At 41.1% G+C, this 20174-nt stretch overlaps 2 protein-coding genes across 7 annotated transcripts in view; both read left to right on the top strand.

Annotated features, from left to right (window-relative positions):
• Window positions 1-6: 6 nt before the first annotated feature.
• RCN2 (reticulocalbin 2) lies at window positions 7-10662 on the top strand. Its single transcript, XM_015639405.1, has 6 exons — window positions 7-72; window positions 2804-3000; window positions 5443-5544; window positions 6249-6345; window positions 7993-8135; window positions 9891-10662. Exons 2-6 carry the CDS (start codon window positions 2929-2931, stop codon window positions 10041-10043), a joined length of 567 nt encoding a protein of 188 aa, XP_015494891.1. The 5' UTR covers window positions 7-72; window positions 2804-2928; the 3' UTR covers window positions 10044-10662.
• Window positions 10663-12040: 1378 nt separating this feature from the next.
• Window positions 12041-20174, top strand: part of PSTPIP1 (proline-serine-threonine phosphatase interacting protein 1) — a 55416-nt gene continuing 47282 nt past the window's right edge. For 2 of the 6 annotated variants that reach the window (XM_015638915.3, XM_033517070.1), the window contains exon 1: window positions 15842-16245. In XM_015638915.3, the coding sequence (XP_015494401.1) occupies window positions 16213-16245 (33 nt within the window). In that variant the 5' untranslated portion in view covers window positions 15842-16212. Of the gene's footprint in view, window positions 12122-14612; window positions 15035-15568; window positions 15642-15841; window positions 16246-20174 lie in introns of those variants that run through there. The other 4 variants (XM_015638913.3, XM_033517069.1, XM_015638914.3 and 1 more) reach the window with 4 other exon arrangements.

The following is a 20174-nucleotide window of genomic DNA, read 5'->3' as shown; positions in this document are numbered from 1 at the left end:
AGGAGCAGCAGCGGCGGCTGAGGAACATCGTGAAGAAGATCGACGCGGACGCGGACGGGCTGCTCAGCGAGGGTAACGGCGGGGGCCGGGAGGGCCGGGCTGCTCCGGGAGGAAAATGCGCTCTACCCATGACACAGCCCGTGGCTCTTGTGCTGGGGAGAATCCCCGTGGAAAACATCACGATCCCTTCCACTGTGAGTTAGAAACACTGACAGGCTCATAGAGAGGCTATCTCAGTGTCTGAGGTTTCTGTTTGACTCGAGAAGAGACCACTGAGAGGGGACCTCACTGATGTACATAAATACCTTAAAGGAAGGGTGTCAAGAGGATGGAGCCAGGATCTGCTCGGTGGTGCCTTGGACAAGAGGCAATGAACAGAAACTCATGCTCACGAAATTCCACCTAAATATGAAGAACTTCTTTCCTGTGCAGAGATGGCACATTGGCACAGATTGCCCAGAGAGGTTGTGGAGTCTCCCTCACTGGAGATACTCAAGAAGCTTCCGGACACAATCCTGTGCTATGTGCTCTGGGACGACCCTGCTTCAGCAGGGAGGTTGGACCAGATGACCCACTGTGGTTGCTTCTGACCTGACCCATTCTGTGATGGAAGGAGTGTAGCCAGCAAGAATTAGTGTAGCTCAGAGCGGTATCAAGTTGATACTTGCACTTGTCCTTTGCACTTTTATGTGCTCCTTGCATGTCTGAAGCTACTTGGAATCAAGAGGGTTTCTGTGTTTGTAGTGCTGTTACATGCAAATCAGAGAGCAGGTTTAAGTTGGAAAGACAGTTCTGCAGGCACACTACTACATAGGTGTGCTTCAGTACCTGGTGACACCAAGTGACATTGAAGGATCATATATCATAATACAGTATAAAATGGCTCTTCCCAGACAGGTTTTTGTCAATCAGACTTAGGAACTCCATGGTAAACTCAGGCCTTCTCTCTCAGTACATCATTATGATAATGTTAATTTAATTTTAAATCTTGTTTTAAATTTTTTTGTTGTTCTGCTGTGATTTTGAAAAAGTCTCTTTTGTGCACACACAAAGCAAGCAAAATCCTTGGTCAAATGCCAGAACAGTAATACTTCATTAAAAGTATACTAAATATCAGGAAGCTTTCTAGGTGAGAGAATAAAATGCAGTTTTAAAGACATGATCGTTTGAATGCCCTTCACTTTATGCCTTTCACACTGAATTTAGTCAACTGCACCCTGATTTCAGTGTTCCTGCATGGATTGTGTAGAGGTGAGATAGTCTGTACCTTCAGCAGGATGGCTAATCCCTGTCATATACCACAGACAGCTTACAACATGAAGGCTTTAAGGGAAAAAGTCTATATAAAGTATAGGAATTCCACCCATACTCCTTCCTCATGGTGTATATACTGCATCTGTTTCTCAGTCTAATGAAAACTTGCCTTCCTTTCACTTCCCAAAGGTAAAACTCACACTGGAATGTGGATCTACACTAAGAAACTTCTGGTACTGAAGCTTTTTGAGCTCAGTTATTCCTGTGTACTGCAAAACTCTTGAGAACATTTTCCTTATTAGTGGTGCCTCCATTTGGAGGCTGACAGTGAAAGAAGATGAAATATATTGCTGCTTTTCTGATGCTGGAGTATTAAGTATTCATAGCACTGGACATTAAGTGTTGTCATATGGCTGTGCCTCACACCTTAAATGCTGGGAAATAAACCATTAATTAACGGTGCCCATCTTTAAGAAATCAGGTAGCAGTTTCTTGTAAGGCAGTGCTGGTTTGTGCACAAGCCTTGCTGGCACACACACCTCTGCATGTTCAGTCAATTCACAGAATCTGATAGCAAGCTGGTCCCTTTGCTAAGATAAATTCAGTATTCAATATGTATTTTAAAAATCCTTTGCTGCTTTTCAAGGGTATTTAAATAAACCTAATAAAGTTGTATTAACACCTCTGTCCAGGATAAGATACTTTAGTACTTAAAAAATGCTCTAAGATTTTTCTATGTCAAAGTAGTGATTTCTGTAGGACTTTTTATTAGTCATCATGACTCTTCAGAGCAAGATTTCACTTGAGTTGATTAAGATGTATAATTTTTGCCATGTGGAGGAAGATGTTTTTCTCTTCCAGGCACCTGAAATAGCTGAGAGATACTGGGAGAATATGTTCTCCCAATCTTCTCTAAATGAAGTAACTTCAATGTATTTCTGCCAGTTCATTGGTATATGAAGTTTTATTTCTTTTAGCTACATTTCTATAAAAACAAGCAGCTAAAAAGCCTTTTCAAACTGTGTGAGGCTTGTTTTCAGCCCCAAGTAAAGGGAAAAGAGCTCTACATAAATAGTTAATATTTTATTTTGGGTAATTAAGGCAGTGGTGCTAAATTAAGTTTTCTATCAGTTGTGGATTTTTCAAAAGAAACCCCAGAGTAATGGGAACAGCGTTTTTTGGGGTACCAAATTGCATTTAAAGTTGTCCGTCTAAACCATACTCAGCATCATTTTCATAAAGGTCTGGAGAAAAAAGAAATGATGCTATAGTGTTGATTTCCTTCAGATTTGAAAGGACAAGGCCTCATAACCATTAACAGATCCCCTGAAGTCTGTAGCTGTGATCTATTCCCTCATTCAGTTACCTTGGAAAAAGGCACAGCATGGAGCAAACAGACTGGTTTGCTTTAAGTAACCTCTTGCTTATATGCTTTCATCTGAATTGCAAAGTATTCCAGACAGAATAGGTCTGTGGGATCTTCACAATTTTTATGCTGCAGATGATTCTGATTTTCTTTATTTTGTTATATTTTTAATGTTTTTCACAGATGAGCTGAGCTCCTGGATACAGCAGTCTTTTAAGCATTATGTTACACAAGAAGCAAAGCAACACTTCAGTGACTATGACAAAGACGGTGATGGATTGGTGTCTTGGAAGGAGTATAACTTGCAAATGTATGATCGTGTAATTGATTTTGATGAGGACACTGTCCTGGAGGATCAAGAGGAAGAGTCATTTCGCCAGGTAAAATGTTTCAGCAGCAGCTCCAGAGAGCTGTTGGCCAAAGGCAGCTATATTTGTTTATTGTGACAGAACAAGATGGGTAGAGAAAGCAGAGCAGCTGGCATATGTTTAACACTTCGTGCTAGCTGAGTTAGGGGAGTAATTAAAGGAAAGTAGTGGAGTATTAAACCTGCTACTGACAAAATAAGGACACAATGAAATGGTACCTCCTGAGTGTATTTTGCTGGCTGAGTGGAGCGTAAGTCTATCGAGAGTCTTACAGCAGAGCATGGTCTCCAGCCACCATCTTAAACCCAGGCTGCAATCCACTGGGTGAAGTCTGCAGCCCAGCAGGGTCCTGCCCTCAGCAGGGACCAGCACCACTGGGGCTGGAGCAGAAGGAAGTTCTTTAACCCCTTGGTTGCACTGTTCCAGCCATTCTTTCAGTTACTGCTCAAGCACTCAGTGTGGGCTGTCAGTAGTGCCTGCTGTAACATTGCCTGTCCATTAGAGACCCACAGAGAAACTATAGCATTTCAAACAGTTTTAAGCAATGAAAATGCAACTCCCACAACTAAAAATGGATGTTTAAATACAGAAGTTGTGTGTGAGTCATGTCATGAAAGCAGATGCTTAAGTGGGGAAAGAGGCAAGAGAGGCAGGGAGAAAAGGTTCGCCAAGAACCACCACATAGCAAAACTTGTTTCCTTTCAAGTTCCACATTTATAAATATGTGTAAATATTTCCCAGGAAGAGAATAAGTGTGTTTTTAGACTGTTCTGGCCAGAGGTTTATTTTTTCTGTGAGGATTGCTTTGTCTGCTTCTAGTAAAGTAGTAGTTGATAATATGTTAGCAGAAATGAAACTAATATAGTGAACAGAGGATTTTACACATTGAAGAAACAAACTGTAAAGCTTGAAATGTCACATAACCGAATAATTACATAGCTTTTAAATACCACAAGACTTCCAGAGGAACTTCCTGTCAAAATATTGATACCGTGTTTGACACATTGCCATCAGAGATGCATAAAGAGCTATAGATATATAAGCTGGGGTAGAACTGCTTGCTTATGTTATGACTTGACTGCTTGCTGGATTTTCCTGCCTGCTGACTTCTCCAACGTGGATTGTAAATGAGCAGCATTGTACAAGCATCACAGATCAGCCACCTTCAGCATTTTCTTTACATTTGCAAATTAGTAGTGCTGCTCTGATCAAGATGGAAGAGTAAAACACAGTTTAGAATTGACATCAGGTAACCACAGGAATTTACCAGAAGGTGGCGTCCTTGTTCATAACTTCCCAAAAAGCCCTGGAAAACTTACATTCTCCCTCAATGATTCAAGCTTACATTGCAGTATAGTACTTTCTGTAATCCTTCTGGATTGCCTTCCTAGTTAAACTCCTAGCTAAGGTCAGCTTTTCTCTAAGAGGGCATTTAACTATTTTGCAGAATAGTTAAGATCTTACACTTCATTTGTTAAATGTTATGCTCTGTGTTCATCAGGTTAGCCTGATTTTGAGTGAAGTGTCAATAGGTAAGATATAAACCAGAAGTGCAATTTCAAATGGTTATTTGTGAAGTGTTTATGATCTCTGATTTGCTGGCTACTCCCGTATCCAGATCACTCACACTGATAGCACAGCTCACCTAAGGATGGGATTCCAAGATTTTTATAGTTCACACCATGTGTAGTTTGAGCAGACTTTGGTTGTCAATGGTGTGGGTCTGTATTTTGTCTAAAGAGATTGTACAAAATGAAACAAGAAAAAAATAGGAAATCTTTTCACATCTGGAAGACAGAAATCAAAGTGCAAGACATTCAGAATAAGAACTTGCCTGCTTATATCAGACACTCTTTCTTAATGGCATGCTAATACATATACTTAAAACAGGCGAGAGAAGTGACTTCTGTTTAAAATGATCATCTGCAATGTACAGCAGTCCTGTAGTAAAGGAATCTGGCCTTAAAATGGCTTCAGAAAAGACATTTTACATACATGATCTTTCAAGATCTTCTCTAAACTGCAGACAGCCCTTGACATAAGATGTAGATCCAGAAGATTAAGTGTCTTTAAAATGTAAATTTTGGAATTTGCAATGGCTGCCATTAATTATAATCATTGTACTCCACTTTGTTATTTTGGGAATTGGTGACTTTTAGAAAAGGATGCATATATCAAAATAAGAATTCTTGGTCTTTTCATTATCTCTCTTTAGTGTGTTTTAAATGGCTCCTTAAATTTAAAAAAAACAGGGTTTTTTTGTGATTCTTCGAATAAGACCATCTCAATTAAAAGTGTTGTTCTTATTGTTCTCAATGAGCTGTTTTTAGTAGTGTGTGAGTAGGTAATGTGAAATAATTAATATTCTAATGAGCTTAAGCCAGCTACTGTTATGTTGTTTTTCCTTTCCAGTAAGGACTCTAACTAAATCTATTTTCTAAGCTTCATTTAAAGGAGAAAAAACGTTTTGAGAAAGCTAATAGAGATGATGTTCCTGCTCTAAATGTGGATGAATATATTGCATTTGAACATCCTGAAGAAGTGGAGTACATGACGGTAAGATTTAGGGGAGCGTCTTTATCAGCCTGAGTGTGTAGGTCTTTTCAATGTATGTCCTCAGCCCCAGTACCACAGGAATTTGGGCTTGCACAGCCCAAATTAAAAAACAGGTAATGTCTTGTGGATCCAGTGCTGGAGGTCAGGAGCTGGAGCAGAAGTTCAGTGCTTTTCTTTGAAATCTGTGGCAAGAACTAGGATAAGTATCCCCAGCTTTGGGGACTGGACTGACTTAGCCACCTCTCAGCTCTGTTAGGCTGCAAATCCATCAGTGAGATTTTAGCTTTTGGTTTTGGCTCTCTGGTGGACAACCAGAGACCAACCAGTCTTGTAACAATTCAATTAAGTTGCAAAAATGCAAATTAGTGAATCTAGCAGATGAGAAAAGTAAAAATGAGATGATTGAGCTTGGTATGTATTCATGTTTCTCAGCTGCTTTGCAGTTTTGAGTTGTGTTGAAGGATTCCAGCTCTATGGGCACTTTTCAGATTTGGTTTTCATGAAATCTGACATTCTAAACTCCGAAGGACAGATCTGTTTTATTGCATAGGAAGCAATTACTGCACTAGTCTGCATAAAACACAAAAAAAGATTGGAAATGAGGGAGCCTTTCATTTAAGGAATATGTCATTGCTCTAAAATGATTCAGTGCCGTTTCTCTTGATCATGAGTTGCTAATTTCACTCTTTGTATGTATACAAAAGGATTTTGTCATTCAGGAGGCTTTAGAAGAACATGATAAAGATGGTGATGGATTTGTTAGCCTGGAAGAATTCCTTGGTGATTACAGAAGAGACCCAAGTAAGGAAAAAAGGGAAGGGGCATGAAAGAGGGAACTAACAAAAGCTTTTGGAATGGGGAGAATTGGATTCACCTTTATTTCCAGCTTTTCACACACATACAGATTCTGAGTAAGATTTTCTGTCTGGGCATTTTCTGACTGTTTTCTGGAACTGGGCATAGTAGACTCCTTGCTTCAGTCTGCCCCATGTGTATTTGGTGGTTGTTTGTGTGTAGCCCATTCCACAGTTTCCTTGCAAGTTGCTTCTTATTTTCTGAAAGACTGAAGCAAATTCCTGACCACCAAGGATGCAGCTGAAACAAGGTGCAGCCGTATTTGCCAGCTGAACACATCTGCAGATCCAGCTGGCAGGAATGTGAGGGTAAACTGCCCTGGCCTTGATCAGCCTGAGCAAGCAGCTGCCAGCCTTGCTTTGGAAGGACTGAGCTGAGTGTGTTGTGAGAAGGGATGGAGGGAAAGTGTGAGGGGTCATTTCACTATTCCAGGTATCAGAAACCTGATTGCTGCCTTCACTCTTTGGTTTGTTTGGGTTTGTTTTTTTCCAATCTTGCCCTTCCTTAAACTTGATCTCTTCTTTCTTTAACAAGAAGGACACTTACTTGATGCTTATGCTTATCAATATTTCTCAATTAATATTTTACACACTGTATTTGAATTGCTTAAAGTTAGGGCAAATCTTCCCATTCTAAAAAGCCCACAAAAAACCTTCAGTTTTGTGGAAAGTCTGCTTGGCCCAAAGAATTGTTAATTCTGAATGGCATCCTAGCTGGGGGGAATTGTGTAAGCCACATGAGAATATGGAGAACCAGGGGAGTAATCTGTTTTTCTTCACTCTAATCAGCCACCTGGAATTTCATGTTGTATAACCATCTTTGATAGAGCTACTAAAAACAGATCTCTGATGTAGCTACAGGGTTCTGTATCTTTTCCAGATCTAACATAAAAGAAAGCTTTTACAAGCCAATCTATAAAAAGTTGTTGTAAAGGAGTGAAATTGTTGAAGTAATAGAGAAGATAACAGTTTTGTCATTTCAACTTGTTAGCAAGACTTGAGAATCAGTTGTACAAACTACTTCAGCTTTTCTCTCCTGCAGATAGTGTTCCTCAGCACTCTTTAAAATGACTAATTGGCTGCATGGGGACTCTGATTTCATAATTAGCTCATGGTTTGGGGCAACAGTGTATGGTGAGTTGTGACATAAAGGGAAAATCTTGCAAAACCAAATCTTAGAAAGGAAGGAGAGACTTTTTCTTCTTTAATAATAGATTTGTAATTATTTTTAAGCTGTTACTTACCTGCTTGTGATACCTGCTACTTTTGACTTTCATAAGGCGTAGAAAGCCAGTTCATGCTTGTCTGCAGTGTTTATAATTTTGATGAATTACTTCTCAATTCCTTGAAGAGTTAAGGACAAGTCTAAGATTGCTGTAGGCTGCAGGATGCAATGCCTGTACATCAGGCAAGTATAAAACAAGTGTGCAAATAAATACTGACAGTATATGAAATTGCTTTCCACACTTTCCTCTGCCCATTAAGGTTTGTTTTTATTTAGTGACATTCTAAGTTAATTTGCTTAGGAGAAAAGATGAAAATCTCTGCTTTAAAGTGAAGAGTGGCTTTAAATTTGGTAATTGTGTCTTACTAGCTGCAAGGGAAGATCCAGAATGGATACTGGTTGAGAAGGACCGGTTTGTGAATGACTATGACAAGGATCACGATGGAAAACTCAGCCCTCAAGAGCTGCTGTCTTGGATAGTACCCAACAATCAGGGTATTGCACAGGAGGAGGTTCGTGGTTTGACTGCTGGTTAGGTTTTAATTTCTGCAGGAGAATTTTGAAGGATCACACCAAAATGAGAGAAACATTCAGATTTATCATGTCTTAGTTACTGAAAAATATTGTCAGTAGATCTGTGCATATATTTTTAACTTCTTTTCATTTTGACATGGAATGCAGATTCTTTAACTAAATTAGGCAAATGTGAAGTTCCTATTAATTGTGTAAATGTTTGTAAATTAACAAAGTACTTTTGTACATGTTTAAATAGCTTATCTGCTTTGACTCAAGGGTACAGAATTTTAATAAGTAATTTTTTAGTTGTAGGTAAACCTAATGATATGCACTACCAAAAGAATCTACATAATTTTGAAATAAGAAATTGATTGTAATTCTTCTAACTGGATAAATCATCATAATTTGTAGAACTAAAAACTTGTTTTAAGTACAAGAAAATGGAAGTACTCTGTGATTCAAGATGGTATAAAGCAAACTTTGATGGTGCTAATTAAAATGGTTTAATCAGGGGTAGAACAGCATAATAGCTTTTAAGTGGATTCTCATTTTAGCTTATTTTTTTGTGGCAGTTTCCAGTCCCTGACTACATTGGAGAGGATTTCTGCCTTTCTTCTAGTAACTTCTCTCCATGTCTTTGTTTTGCCCTGGAGGATTTTGGTGTTCAGAATGGCAGGAACACCAGGTTTTCCCATGGCCTGCTGTTCCTGGGGAAAAGAGGCACCTCCCTCTGTCAGACACACAGCCCATGTGCTCCTCCCTGAGCTGCCACACGTGCCCTGCTGGACTTTGGGGACAGGAGCAGCCCCATGGTGGCAGCAGCAGCCCTGCCATGTGGGACCTTGTTGGATGCTGTGCTGTTCTGGGAGCATTTCTGTAAATGGGTATCTGTGAGCCTTTGCATGGCCTTTCCTGGCTGTGGTCAGTTCTTAGCTGACAGCAATAGCACTGTTGTGACATGAACTCTATGTGCTGCTAAGTTGTGCCTGTGTTGGCTTCCTTGGTTTGGGGTTTTTTTAGCATTTCTTAGCTATCTTTCAAATTTTGGCTTACAGTGAGGCCATGCTGTAGTAATAGCTCAATCCTACAACTAATAATTTGTTTTATTTGCTTCTCTAATGTGCTATTTTTTTTTCCTTTAGGTAGTATAAAGGCTTAGCAAAGTCACCTGTCATAAAGAGAAGGTAGCATTGATTTCAGTCATAAACTGCTGTTTGAAGTTAGAGTATCACACTTCCATTTTGGCATTTCAGAATGACTTGAGAAACCTGGTAGCTAAATAACATAAAAATAGAAAAAATACTATCTATTCCATTTTCAGGAATTGACATGTGTTAGCCAAAATGTTTGTCATATTAATCTTTCAGCTTTTGCCATGCAGAGTGCTTTTAAAATCCCCTTGGCTGACGTTAGTCCCTGTTATTTTTGGCTCAGTTACATTGAGCCAAACCAATCAGGAAAAGCAGGAACAGAAGGATTCTCTAAATCACTGTATTTGTAGATGTTCAGCAAATGAAAACAAAGTCCATGTAGTACCAGGGCTCTATTTCTCAGAAATAAGAGGTCCAGCAGAGCTTCTGCCCAGCCTGTTAGCTTTGAACTATGAAATACTGGTGAATGAGCTACAGCTAAAATATTCTGCAATTGGTTCTTCATTTTACTGCTAAACTGCCTTCTTTTTATAATATAAAAATAATCAAAAATCAGAATTGTTGTAACTTGGTACATATGGTGGTCTGTTTCTTTTACAGGCTCTGCACCTCATTGAAGAGATGGATTTGAATGATGATAAAAAACTTTCTGAAGCAGAAATTCTTAAGAACCAGGATTTGTTTCTTAACAGTGAAGCTACAGATTATGGTAGGCAGCTTCATGATGAACGTTTTTACCATGAAGAACTTTAGATTATTTATTTTGTAATCTCTTTTCTTCCCTTTCTTTCATTTGGAGCTTTTGTTAAAAGCACTCATCAGCTGCATTGCAAGTTTTATGCTGTAATTACAGTACACTAATGTTTGTGTAAATAATTTGCATTCAAAATTTAATTGCCCTCCTGCAAACTTCCTGGGCCTCTTCTAGTCTTCAAAATTAATCTGAAATATAATACTTGCTATCAAAATTCTGTAGTGTTGGGAAATAAATTACTTCAGGGTAGTACTGTATTGTGAAGAGTTGTTCTACTGTACTTGAAGAAAATGGAGAATATAGATGGTTCTGAAAGAATGCAAAATATAGTAACTGAGACTACTATTTTTCTAATCAATTAAATTAGGGCAGAGTGTGGGGAAAGTGGGGGATGTTTAGAGTTAGTATTAACTGTGTGTTGTTTAATACCTTTGGAGAAATACTTAGATAAATGCCTCAGTTGTTTAAGAGGTTTCTACTTGATTTTGAATGGTTTCTATTTTTACATCTATAGACAATTATTTTTAATGTACAGTTGTAGAGCATTAGCAATACAGTTGTATTTTACTGTATCGAGACCCTCTTCATTTGTTGGATTAAAACTTAAAATGTTCTGTCTTTCTGTGTCTTGTATGTTTATTTCTTACCTTGGGTCACCCATAGCAGCTCCTAGAGACATGAGCAATGTGCATAATGTCCAGTGACAACATTTTTTGGCTCTATCAACCAGAGATGTGTCATCTTATCTGGCTGCTAAAGAATATTCAAAAAAAAGCAATGAGTGCATTTAGCATTTTCTGAACAAGTTTGCAAAAGCAATTGTGTTCAGTCTCTTTCATTTGTGGTATATGGAAAGCTAAAGCATCAAGGCATTACATAAATAATATTTGTAGTAATAACCTCTAAAAGTTATCCTCAGCTGAAAGCTCCACAAGTGAGTGCTGTCCCATTTTGTGATTATTTGAAATAGTCTGAGGGGTTAATGGCACTACACGTTCAGTGTAGGAAAGTCCAAGTATTCATTTCTGTCTCCTGGAAAGAAATGAGCTGATTATTCCAGACAAAAAAAGCCTCACAGAACAGCTTGTGTGGAGTGTGTTGGGTTTTTTTAATTCCTACATAAATAACTCTTGTAATGCTCTCACAAAGCCCTCCTTGACTGTTTTCCTTCCTCCCAGTTCTGTTGAGTAAAAGCAGCTAGTTCTGCCTTGTTTTCCCCAGGATCCCACCTCTTAAGTATGCTCAGAACAAATGGAATTCCTCTTGGGGTAAGTGCTGATGCATCACCAGTAGAAGGTTAAGAGTTCTGATCCAGGGCAAAACCACATACACTATATTTTTAGATATCATAGTAATAGAAATTCAAAACACTTTTTTAACTTTAGTGGTTGGATTTTTTCTACCCATGTTTTATTTATGTCAGTTCCTTGGGAATATGAGTACAGCTCTTGCCATAGTGGTGGTGAGGTGTGATTTAAAAAAAAATAAAGTCTAATAAATCCAGTGTGCCCTGGAATATTAAAACAAACAAAAAAATTTATAAACTAACTGGCAATGTTTCTAAATGAGCACACATGCAGAATATTGGCTCCAATATGCTGAAGGAAGCTAAAGTGTTGCCACCTATGATGCTAAACATGTCATTACTGCTGAAGAAGGGACATTTGGTCCAGAGGCAGACCTGCTGCAGATGATATGTTTGGGACACAGATCCAAGGGTCCTTTTGAGACACAGAAATCTCAGCAGCACCAGCATTGCCTGTTTGGCTAATCAATGTGCAGTACTTGCAAATGAGTAGTGATTTGCTTTGAATAAAGGCATGGAGAAAAACCAGTGTATTGATAAAGCATTCAAAAGGTGTCAAAGAAATTAAAAACATCTTCCAGCAGGTACCTGGATTTATGACAAGAAAAGGGGGATAAAACCCCAAATAATTTCATTATCTGTTTCACAAAGTACTTCTACTTTTCTCCCAGGAACAAGCTGATCCTGCTGTGCTATTCAAGGCCCCGATGACACTGCACTTTTCCACAGTTCCCTTTTCCTTTTTTTTCTGCTTTTGAAACATTTGAAAGGGTAAGGATAGTTTAAAGACATAACAAGCACAAAAAGACCCCACATTTCTATGATACAAACAATTTTATTATATGCAAAGTATCACAATGTTAATTCTAGAGGAAATCCATTCATGTTCTTTATGATTATGGCAAAGGCTGATGATCTTTCTCTTGGGTAAAACAGCAGAACAGGATCCACCTTTCAGTGATGGCCTCTATTAGAAACTGCTATAAAATGTTAGATAAGAGGTAAGAACAGAGCCTGTGCAATTAATCTTTATAGTAATTATGGATTTTGCTAAAGCAGAACACTAGCAGGACTGTCTTGCACTGTGAGACTGCTTTTGGAGGGCCTTTTCAGCAGTTCCCTCCAAGAGGAGCAGAGGGAGTTGAGTTTCAGAGGGGAGCAGGGCCCTGGTGTGGGGTCTCCACAGCCTCCAGCTGCAGCCACGATGGCCCAGAGTAGCTGAACAAACCAAGCCAGGTGTTCAGAGACTGCAGCTTTTGTTTCCATGGGAACAGAGACTGGCTCCTCACAGAAGGCAAGGTGATTTCAACATTTTTAATGGGGATGATTGGGGATAATTTGCAAGCCCCTGACATTCCCTGCATGGCAATTCCGAGATCCATTTGTATGAAATTAGAACAGCGGGCATAGCTGAACTGTGTCTGTTTTAGCCTTGGTTTTCCTCTGGCAGGGGTTTCCTTGCTGCTGCTGTCCCCAGGCTGTGGGACTGACACCAGAGGCTGGGCTGTTGGAGTTTGGACATGACTGCCCTGCAGCAATTGTTTGGAAGCTGTATCTCAGCTGTAACCATTCTGGAAGCTGGGAAGGGCTGCACCAGTGCCTTCCAGTCTTCATTGGCATTTCCCAAACCACCTTTCCAAGGCACCACAATATACCCAAGGACTTCTGAAAGTTACAACCAGCTCAACACCAGGATTAGCTGAGTATTCAGCATTTCTTTATCTTCTGCTTTAATACTTTTCATAGACTCCCTCATCCTCTTGCTACATAGAATAAAAGGCTTACTGTCTATTTGATCAGACTCCCCAAAATCAGAAACATTTCCTGTGAAGAATGTCTTGCTTAGCATACTGGATCAGCACAAAAATGTTTGTAGATTCTATTTTCATATTTTGCCTACTGTCAGATCCAAATATAAAAATAAAAAGCTTTGTTCAAAGTAATATATAGTTACAAATTAAATGAAACTTCCATTCTAAAGAATGAGAAAATTTGAGAGCTTTAAAAACTTTTTTATTTTTTTTTAAGTCAGACTTATCCTCATTTTTCATTACAGAATGGATTCAAATGGTACATTCTGCTGCCAAACAATTTAATTTGTGGGGAAAAAGCCCTCAGGAAATGTGTTCTTGGCCTTATCAAACAGAACACCTGATTTTTAACCTCTAAGAGTGCTGGTGGAAGGAGATGCAGTGGCTGTCAGGAAAGTGGCTCCTTGTTGACACTGCTGGATTTCTGAGTGAGCCTGCCAGGTCAGGCTAAAATCCCCTTTAAAAGAGTGAGAAAGGGCAGCTGAAGGGCCCTGCAGGTGTCCAAAGCATCCTGATAAATCTCAACCTCTCCCTTGCCCACTGAAATGCTGCTTCTTGGTCCAAAAATAGTGCCATTGCTTTTGCAGGGGAAATTGCAGGATGCTGAGGGAGTTTCAGTAGATGGCATCACAGCATTCACACCCTAGAGAGGTTCTGTGATTTTGCTCCCTGCCTCAGCCCCACAGAGCTCCCTCCCAGGCTCAGCCTTTCCACACTGCACACAGCTCTGGCCACACATCAAGATATTAACCCAATCCTGAGATACAGCTTTTCAGAACTGGAGGCCTTGATGTCCTGTTCCTATTTAGAGCAGTGGGGAATAGAGAATTGTGTCCCTTTTCTAAAGCCTGGCTACCCCTGCACAGCCCAGTGCCCTATGGACATAACTGAGTACCACCAGGACCTGGGAGCAGGGACACAAATCAACCCAAACCTGCTTCATCAGAGCCAGAGCTGGGACTCACACCAGCCACTCTGACAGCTCATCAAAGTACCCAAACTGGAGACCTGGTCTGGGCTATTCTGAGAAACTCACCCACAGCACAGAGTGAAGTGCCTGTGCTGATGGTGTTTGAGAGAGAGCATCCCTGGGAGCTGCTGGGGAGGTGACTGTGCTACACCAGAGCTCTTGGGTGGGATGGATGCAGGCACAGAGCCCAGCCTGAGGTTCAGTCAAATAATTGGCTTTGTGGCTGGAGGCCAAACTAAAAATAACAGAAAAGTAGCATACCATTTTAGAGGCCTAAAATGCACTCAGTGCATTTTTATGAACCCCAACAGCAGCAAAGATGGTTTCAAAATACAGCTGTTACTTGGAAATAGTAACAGGAAACATTTAGGTTTGGAAGGATTGAGATAAAACACTCTAAAAAAGATCCTTTTCTTTTTCTGCATACAGATCAAGTAGGACTAGTGCCCATGCCCTCAAAATACATTTTTCAAGGAATTTTCCCTTCTAGGAGAAAGCTTCACTCCTTTCTCTTCAACCCTGTCTGCAAGTGAATCCTCACATTTCTCCTTCTCCCACTCTAATGCAATGATGCTTTCTTCCTGCTATACCTCTGACTCTTCATACTCTTGTTTGCCCTTGTCTGCTTGCACTTCATTTTCCCTCACAAATTTCCTGTACACTCCCTGTCTTTTTCAGACGATCAGGAAGGAACCTTACAAGTTCTTTAAAACACCAGCTACAAATTGCCCATGGAGTGAGGGGGGGTAACTGCAGGCCCCAGCTGCTGCAGAGCTCTCTGAACAGAGCCCCAAGAAGTTGCAAGACTTCCCCACTTGGGAATGATCTGCCGAGGTGGAGCTGCTGCTGTGTGAGAGCAGGAAAACAGCAACACCCAGAGCAGCGTCAGTTGGTTGGAGATCAGTTAAGTCCTGATGTGTTCTTGCTGTGGACAAACAGCTTTTGCATAGGAAACCACCACAGGAATATTTTTCTCTTTTTTATTTCCTACACCCCAAGAATGCCAGTGAGTATTTAAAAGCATGTATTTAAGAATGCTCAATCTCACCTGGAGGACAAGTGCTTTGGAGAGGGTTTCAAGGAAGCTTTAGAAGTGTTACCCTGTGATCAGGTATTTGCAGCTGTGTTAAAACAACTGGAAGAGCTGATTTTGGGCACTGCCTGAAATACCTGGTGTCAAGGAGTGCTGGGTGTGGTCTGGGTGCTACTGCTTCACTGGTCTGTGAGGCTTCACTCAGGTCCTGGTGCTAACAAACTCTTAGCTCTCTTCTTTTTCAAGACTTTGGATTTTACTTCTAAATTTCACGTATCTTGCATATTGATATGAGGGCATGCAAATCAGAAGTGTTCTCTACATTGACGTCCAGGTATCTAAATGTGTGCAGACACCTGCACACTTCTCAGAGTTCTTAATTTAACCCGAGTCCTGAAAAGTCTTTTCAGCTGCAAAATGCAGCTTTGAGCTAAGCTTCCTGTGTGCAAAGGCATGGGCCTCTGCCAGCCCCAGAAGGTGCTGCAGAAATGGGGCACCTATGTTTCTTTTGCTTCTTTTTCTTTGCAAGACCACAGCATTAGATAATAGCTTGTCTCTGTACTGTGCTGGTTTCCTTTGCACCGTGATTGTTCTCTCTCTTCTTGCAGCTGATCAAATCATATCATTGAACTTAGTGCCTTTTTTTCCCCTCCTCTCTATTTTTTTCCTGTCTGCTCACACACACACCCATGGCAAGGAGCAGCCTGACACCATTTGACATCTCTTTGCTTCCTCATTTCAATATTAACTGTTTACCAGAAGAGAAACAGGTTTGGGATGTGGGTGCTGAGCACTTGCATGTCTCTGTGTGTGAGCAACAGCTCTTTTGCCCTCTGTCCCTCACAGCCACAGGTCATTTCTCCGAGTTGCCTGGAGCAGCCCCATGCTATTGGCAGCAGCCTGACTTCAGGAGGGACAGGTCTGTGGATGTGCTGCACTCTCTGCTTGGGCTGGGGTGCAGTGACAAGGCTCAGAGCTGTGCCTGCTGCCGCTCTCACCCCACAACGGACCTGCTGAAGGATTCCTACCCCTCCACAGAGCAATAATAATGACCCAGCTGCAGTTTAAAGATGCTTTTTGGGTAAGTGAATATTTACTATGTGTTTCCTATATTCAGTGTATCTCTATTTTAAATTCTTTTTAAAATACAGCTTCATTTTATATATAGCTTAAAACTAATTTAATGATGTTCTGAGTTCTAAATTTAGTTTAGTAAAAATCCAAATTTGTCTCCAAGCAAAATCTTAGTGTTTGATACTGTAAGTGTTTCCTGGGCAGAAGGATGCAGTGTAAAGAATATATCCAGTCCCCATAAAACCACTGACATTCCCAATTCCTAGGGAGTGCTAGGGCCAGAAACCACTTTTGAAAGGGACATGGATTTGTCTGTCTCACCATGCTAAGAACCTGCTTGCAGTGAGTGTCCTCAGCTCTACGAGTGGCTCCCAGAGCAGGTGAGCTGCTGCTAATTATAGGCTGAATTCCCTCCTGTTTGCTAAGGAGCAGAGCCAGCAGTTGCAAGCAAAATGCTCCTGCTTAGCTCCCTGCAGGCTCCCACCCTGCTGCCAGGAGCATTCCCAGGCATGCAGAGCCCAGGAGCTGTGAGGTAGCTCAGGTTAGAAAGGACCAGCTGAGCCCAGACATTCACAGCTGACCTAAAACCAGCAAATACTGAAAAGGTGAGATCCACTCCATACTTGTTATTTGACTTTTGTTTGAAAATCCTTTTGGTCTCCTGTTTTCAAGCTCTTTCCCTGCAGTTACAAGGTAAAAGGACCTTAGTCATTTCTCTCACTATGGTAATCTGAGGTTCTCTTGCAACTGGAGAATGAAAGTTCAATATCAAGATTCTAACATCGCAAAGTTGAGTAAACAGGATGTTATGTGGTTGCCTCTTTTCTGGGTAATCATTTAGCCAGCATCTAGGACTGACTTAAAGAAAGACATGAAGCCATATGAACTCTTCCTGCTATTGCCTGGCAGTTCTTTCTGCTTGTGCTCTCTTTCTCTCCACCCATGCTTCAGGGTAAACCCTCTCCCGGTAGAAAACAGAAGGGCAGAGACAAAAACACATCTCAATGAACCACCATCCTCTGGACTCTTCCAGGAAGCCCTCCCCACCCCACTGCAGTATTAGATTTGAACAGTTAAAACTAATAAAAATACAATGAGGAAATACAAAAGTCAGTGTTGATGTTAGGACTAACTGTGCATGACCACACCTTTGTGTGATTCTCCTCCTCTGTGCACCCACTGACTGCACAGTGCAGTGCACAGGGTGGGACACGGCTGTGGGTCAGAAGCCCTGGGAGCTTCAGCCCTTGCATTGCTGAAGTTCCTTGGAAAACAAGCCACATGACTTTTAGAGCTGGTACTTTTGGTATAGTTACTTTTCAATGTCTTGGTCTTTAGGGAGAATAAATCAAGCTATGGGAGTAGTGTGAGGGTGATTAATGCCAGCTGCCAATCTGGCCAGGCCAGTTCTTCATGGCTTCTCTTCCCTAAACTCTCCTGTGCTTAGTCACGTTACCATGACTCAAATCTTTGCTTAGTTTTGGAGCTAACACCTTCTTTAAAGGAAAGCATCTTTGGATTTCATATTTTTTGGCTGGAAATGTAATGCCCAGCTTGATTAAGAAGGCAGGAATATATTAAAATATATATTATTATATAAGGATAATATATTGCAGGATGGAAGCTTTAGCTACGCAATAAGTCTTTTAAAGTGAAAACTTACAGGATATTGCACAACACAGCTCTAGTGTGCAGCTTGCCCCCCACATCACAAGATCAGCAATTATTTTTGCATTCATAAGGTTCTGTTGTAAGAGGAAAATGTATTCATGTGGTTGGCTTCAGCGAGAAATGATCTCCTGTATTTGGTGTGTCCATTGAACAGAAACTGCCTTTCTGATTGACAGAGGTGTTTGGCCCTTGGTGGGTGCCTCAACACAGAGCCCTGATCTCTGATTCCTGCACCCCCTCCCTGTGCTTTGCCCTGAGGAGGTGTCCCTGAGCAGCAGCTCCCTGCTCCACCATTAGGAAACTTCTGGAAAAGCAGGGGTTTCCTCAGGACCTACCTCAATGTAAGAGATGTAAAGAAACCCTAAGGGCAGATCTCCCCCAACGAGCAGAGGAAGAGCACCATACATTCCTCCCCACAGTTCCCCAGGCTTCATAAGAACAGCATGTGCTGTCTTCCAGGAAAATACAAATTGTTCCTCATAACAGGTTTAAGTTTTATCCCCTTTTTTCCAAATAAATGTAGCAATGATAGTACTATACTAAAATTTACACACTTAGTTCAATTATATTTTCTTTGTAGCATGGCCTGAGCAAAAACCTGTGTGTTTTTAATTACAATTTTTATTTCTATATGCTCCACACTCTCTGTAATGGTTTAAGGAACTGTTGCTCAAAGTCTGCACTAAAATGTGCTTCTTAACAGAAGTTTTCTATCCTCTGTTAATATTTCTTGGAAAACATTAGTGAGATAAAAATTCAGATTGGGTTTGATAGCCAATGCAGGGCAGTTGCTGATGGATTAATATTCTGCTGGGCTGCTGTACAAGCCTGACAGATGTTACCTGTCTTCTTTAGCATCATATAAGACAGGTAGGGCAATTCCCATGTTAATGAGGAGTGTGTGTGTGGCACCAGCTGAGCTCCATGTTAACGGGGTTATGTTAACAGGCAGAGCAACAGTAATTTTTTTGTCACAAAAACCACTAACCAAGAAAATCTTTCCCCCTCAGTCACAGAGTATCTTTCTTAGTCTCATTCTGTGTTCTTGCACTCGTCATTGCTTTTCCTTTGCAATTCCTGTCATTGCCTTTTCCTTCTATTTAGTCTTCCTCCAACCTGCTGCTCCAAACTGCAGCTGCAGCCCCTGAAATGCAGCTATTTCTGGCCAAGAGGTAGGAAGGTACTGGCACCACTTCTGTGCTTTGCCATACCCACCTGGGAACAGGGAATGAGGAAAGCTTTCAAAGGAGCTGGTTGGCTCCAAAGTGCCCAGAGCTGAGTGGGAGCACATCTATTCTCTTGGACAGATTTGAATCAAATTCAAGCAGCCATGTCAATTCTGAAAGTGTGTCATGGGCTCCTAGGGTACTTACGATTTAAAAATAAACACATGAAGTGTGAAATGCTTGTTCCTTCTCAGCTGTGGGATGAGCTCGGGGCTTGTGGATTCTCACAGCTCACATTTAAAAGTGTGGGGGAGATGCAGGCCAGGCAAATATGAAGCAGGCCTTGAACAAAGCTGGGAGGATTTGCTGCCCTGCCCTGCTGTGGGCTGGTCCTTCCCACATCCCTGCCTGTGGACCCATGGTTGTGGTCAGACACTGCAACTGTGGGAGCTGTGGAAGTGCTCCAGGAACAGGGACTGTTACAAAGGTGTTTAGTCTGTCTTGATTTGACTTCAGGCTATGTTCAGCCTCAGGTTCAGTGTAAAGTTGACTTTGTAGGTGAGCCTCTCAACTCCTCCTGTAGCTTTTTCACACAATGGTCTGTTGTATATGCCAAAAAAAGATGTAATTAGCTTCACAAATAATTTAGCTTCTAATGAGACTCTTAACTGTGGAACAAGAGCTCCATGGTGATAAAAGTCACAGTGAAGCTATTTCCTAAACGTATTAGGCAACATGCTGAAGAAATACAGCATCAATGGTTTTACTCAAAATAGGAAGTTTATTTATACCAGGAGCTACCCTGCTTTCCTGTAGAGGTTGAGCTTTGCAGGGCCTGCTGTTTTGCAGCAGGTCTGTGAGGAGGAAGTGAGACTGGACAGGTTTGTTGGGAGGAACTGGAGCTGGGGAGGCTCCTGCCAGCCCAGCACCCTGAGGCTGACTTGGGGCAGGCAGGGATGAGGCTGGAAACCTTCTAGCCTGGCATCCCAGCCTTGCAAGTGGGTCCCACTGAGTCTGAATGGCATGGCACCGATTGCATCTAACCCTATTGACACAAGACAGATTAAGATAAATCATCTCCCTGCACAACAGCACACAG

The sequence above is a fragment of the Parus major genome, chromosome 10, assembly GCF_001522545.3.
Source record: "Parus major isolate Abel chromosome 10, Parus_major1.1, whole genome shotgun sequence".
NCBI lineage: Eukaryota > Metazoa > Chordata > Aves > Passeriformes > Paridae > Parus > Parus major.
Note: the sequence above shows the minus strand (reverse complement) of the source record. Positions and strands in the feature narration are given on the sequence as shown.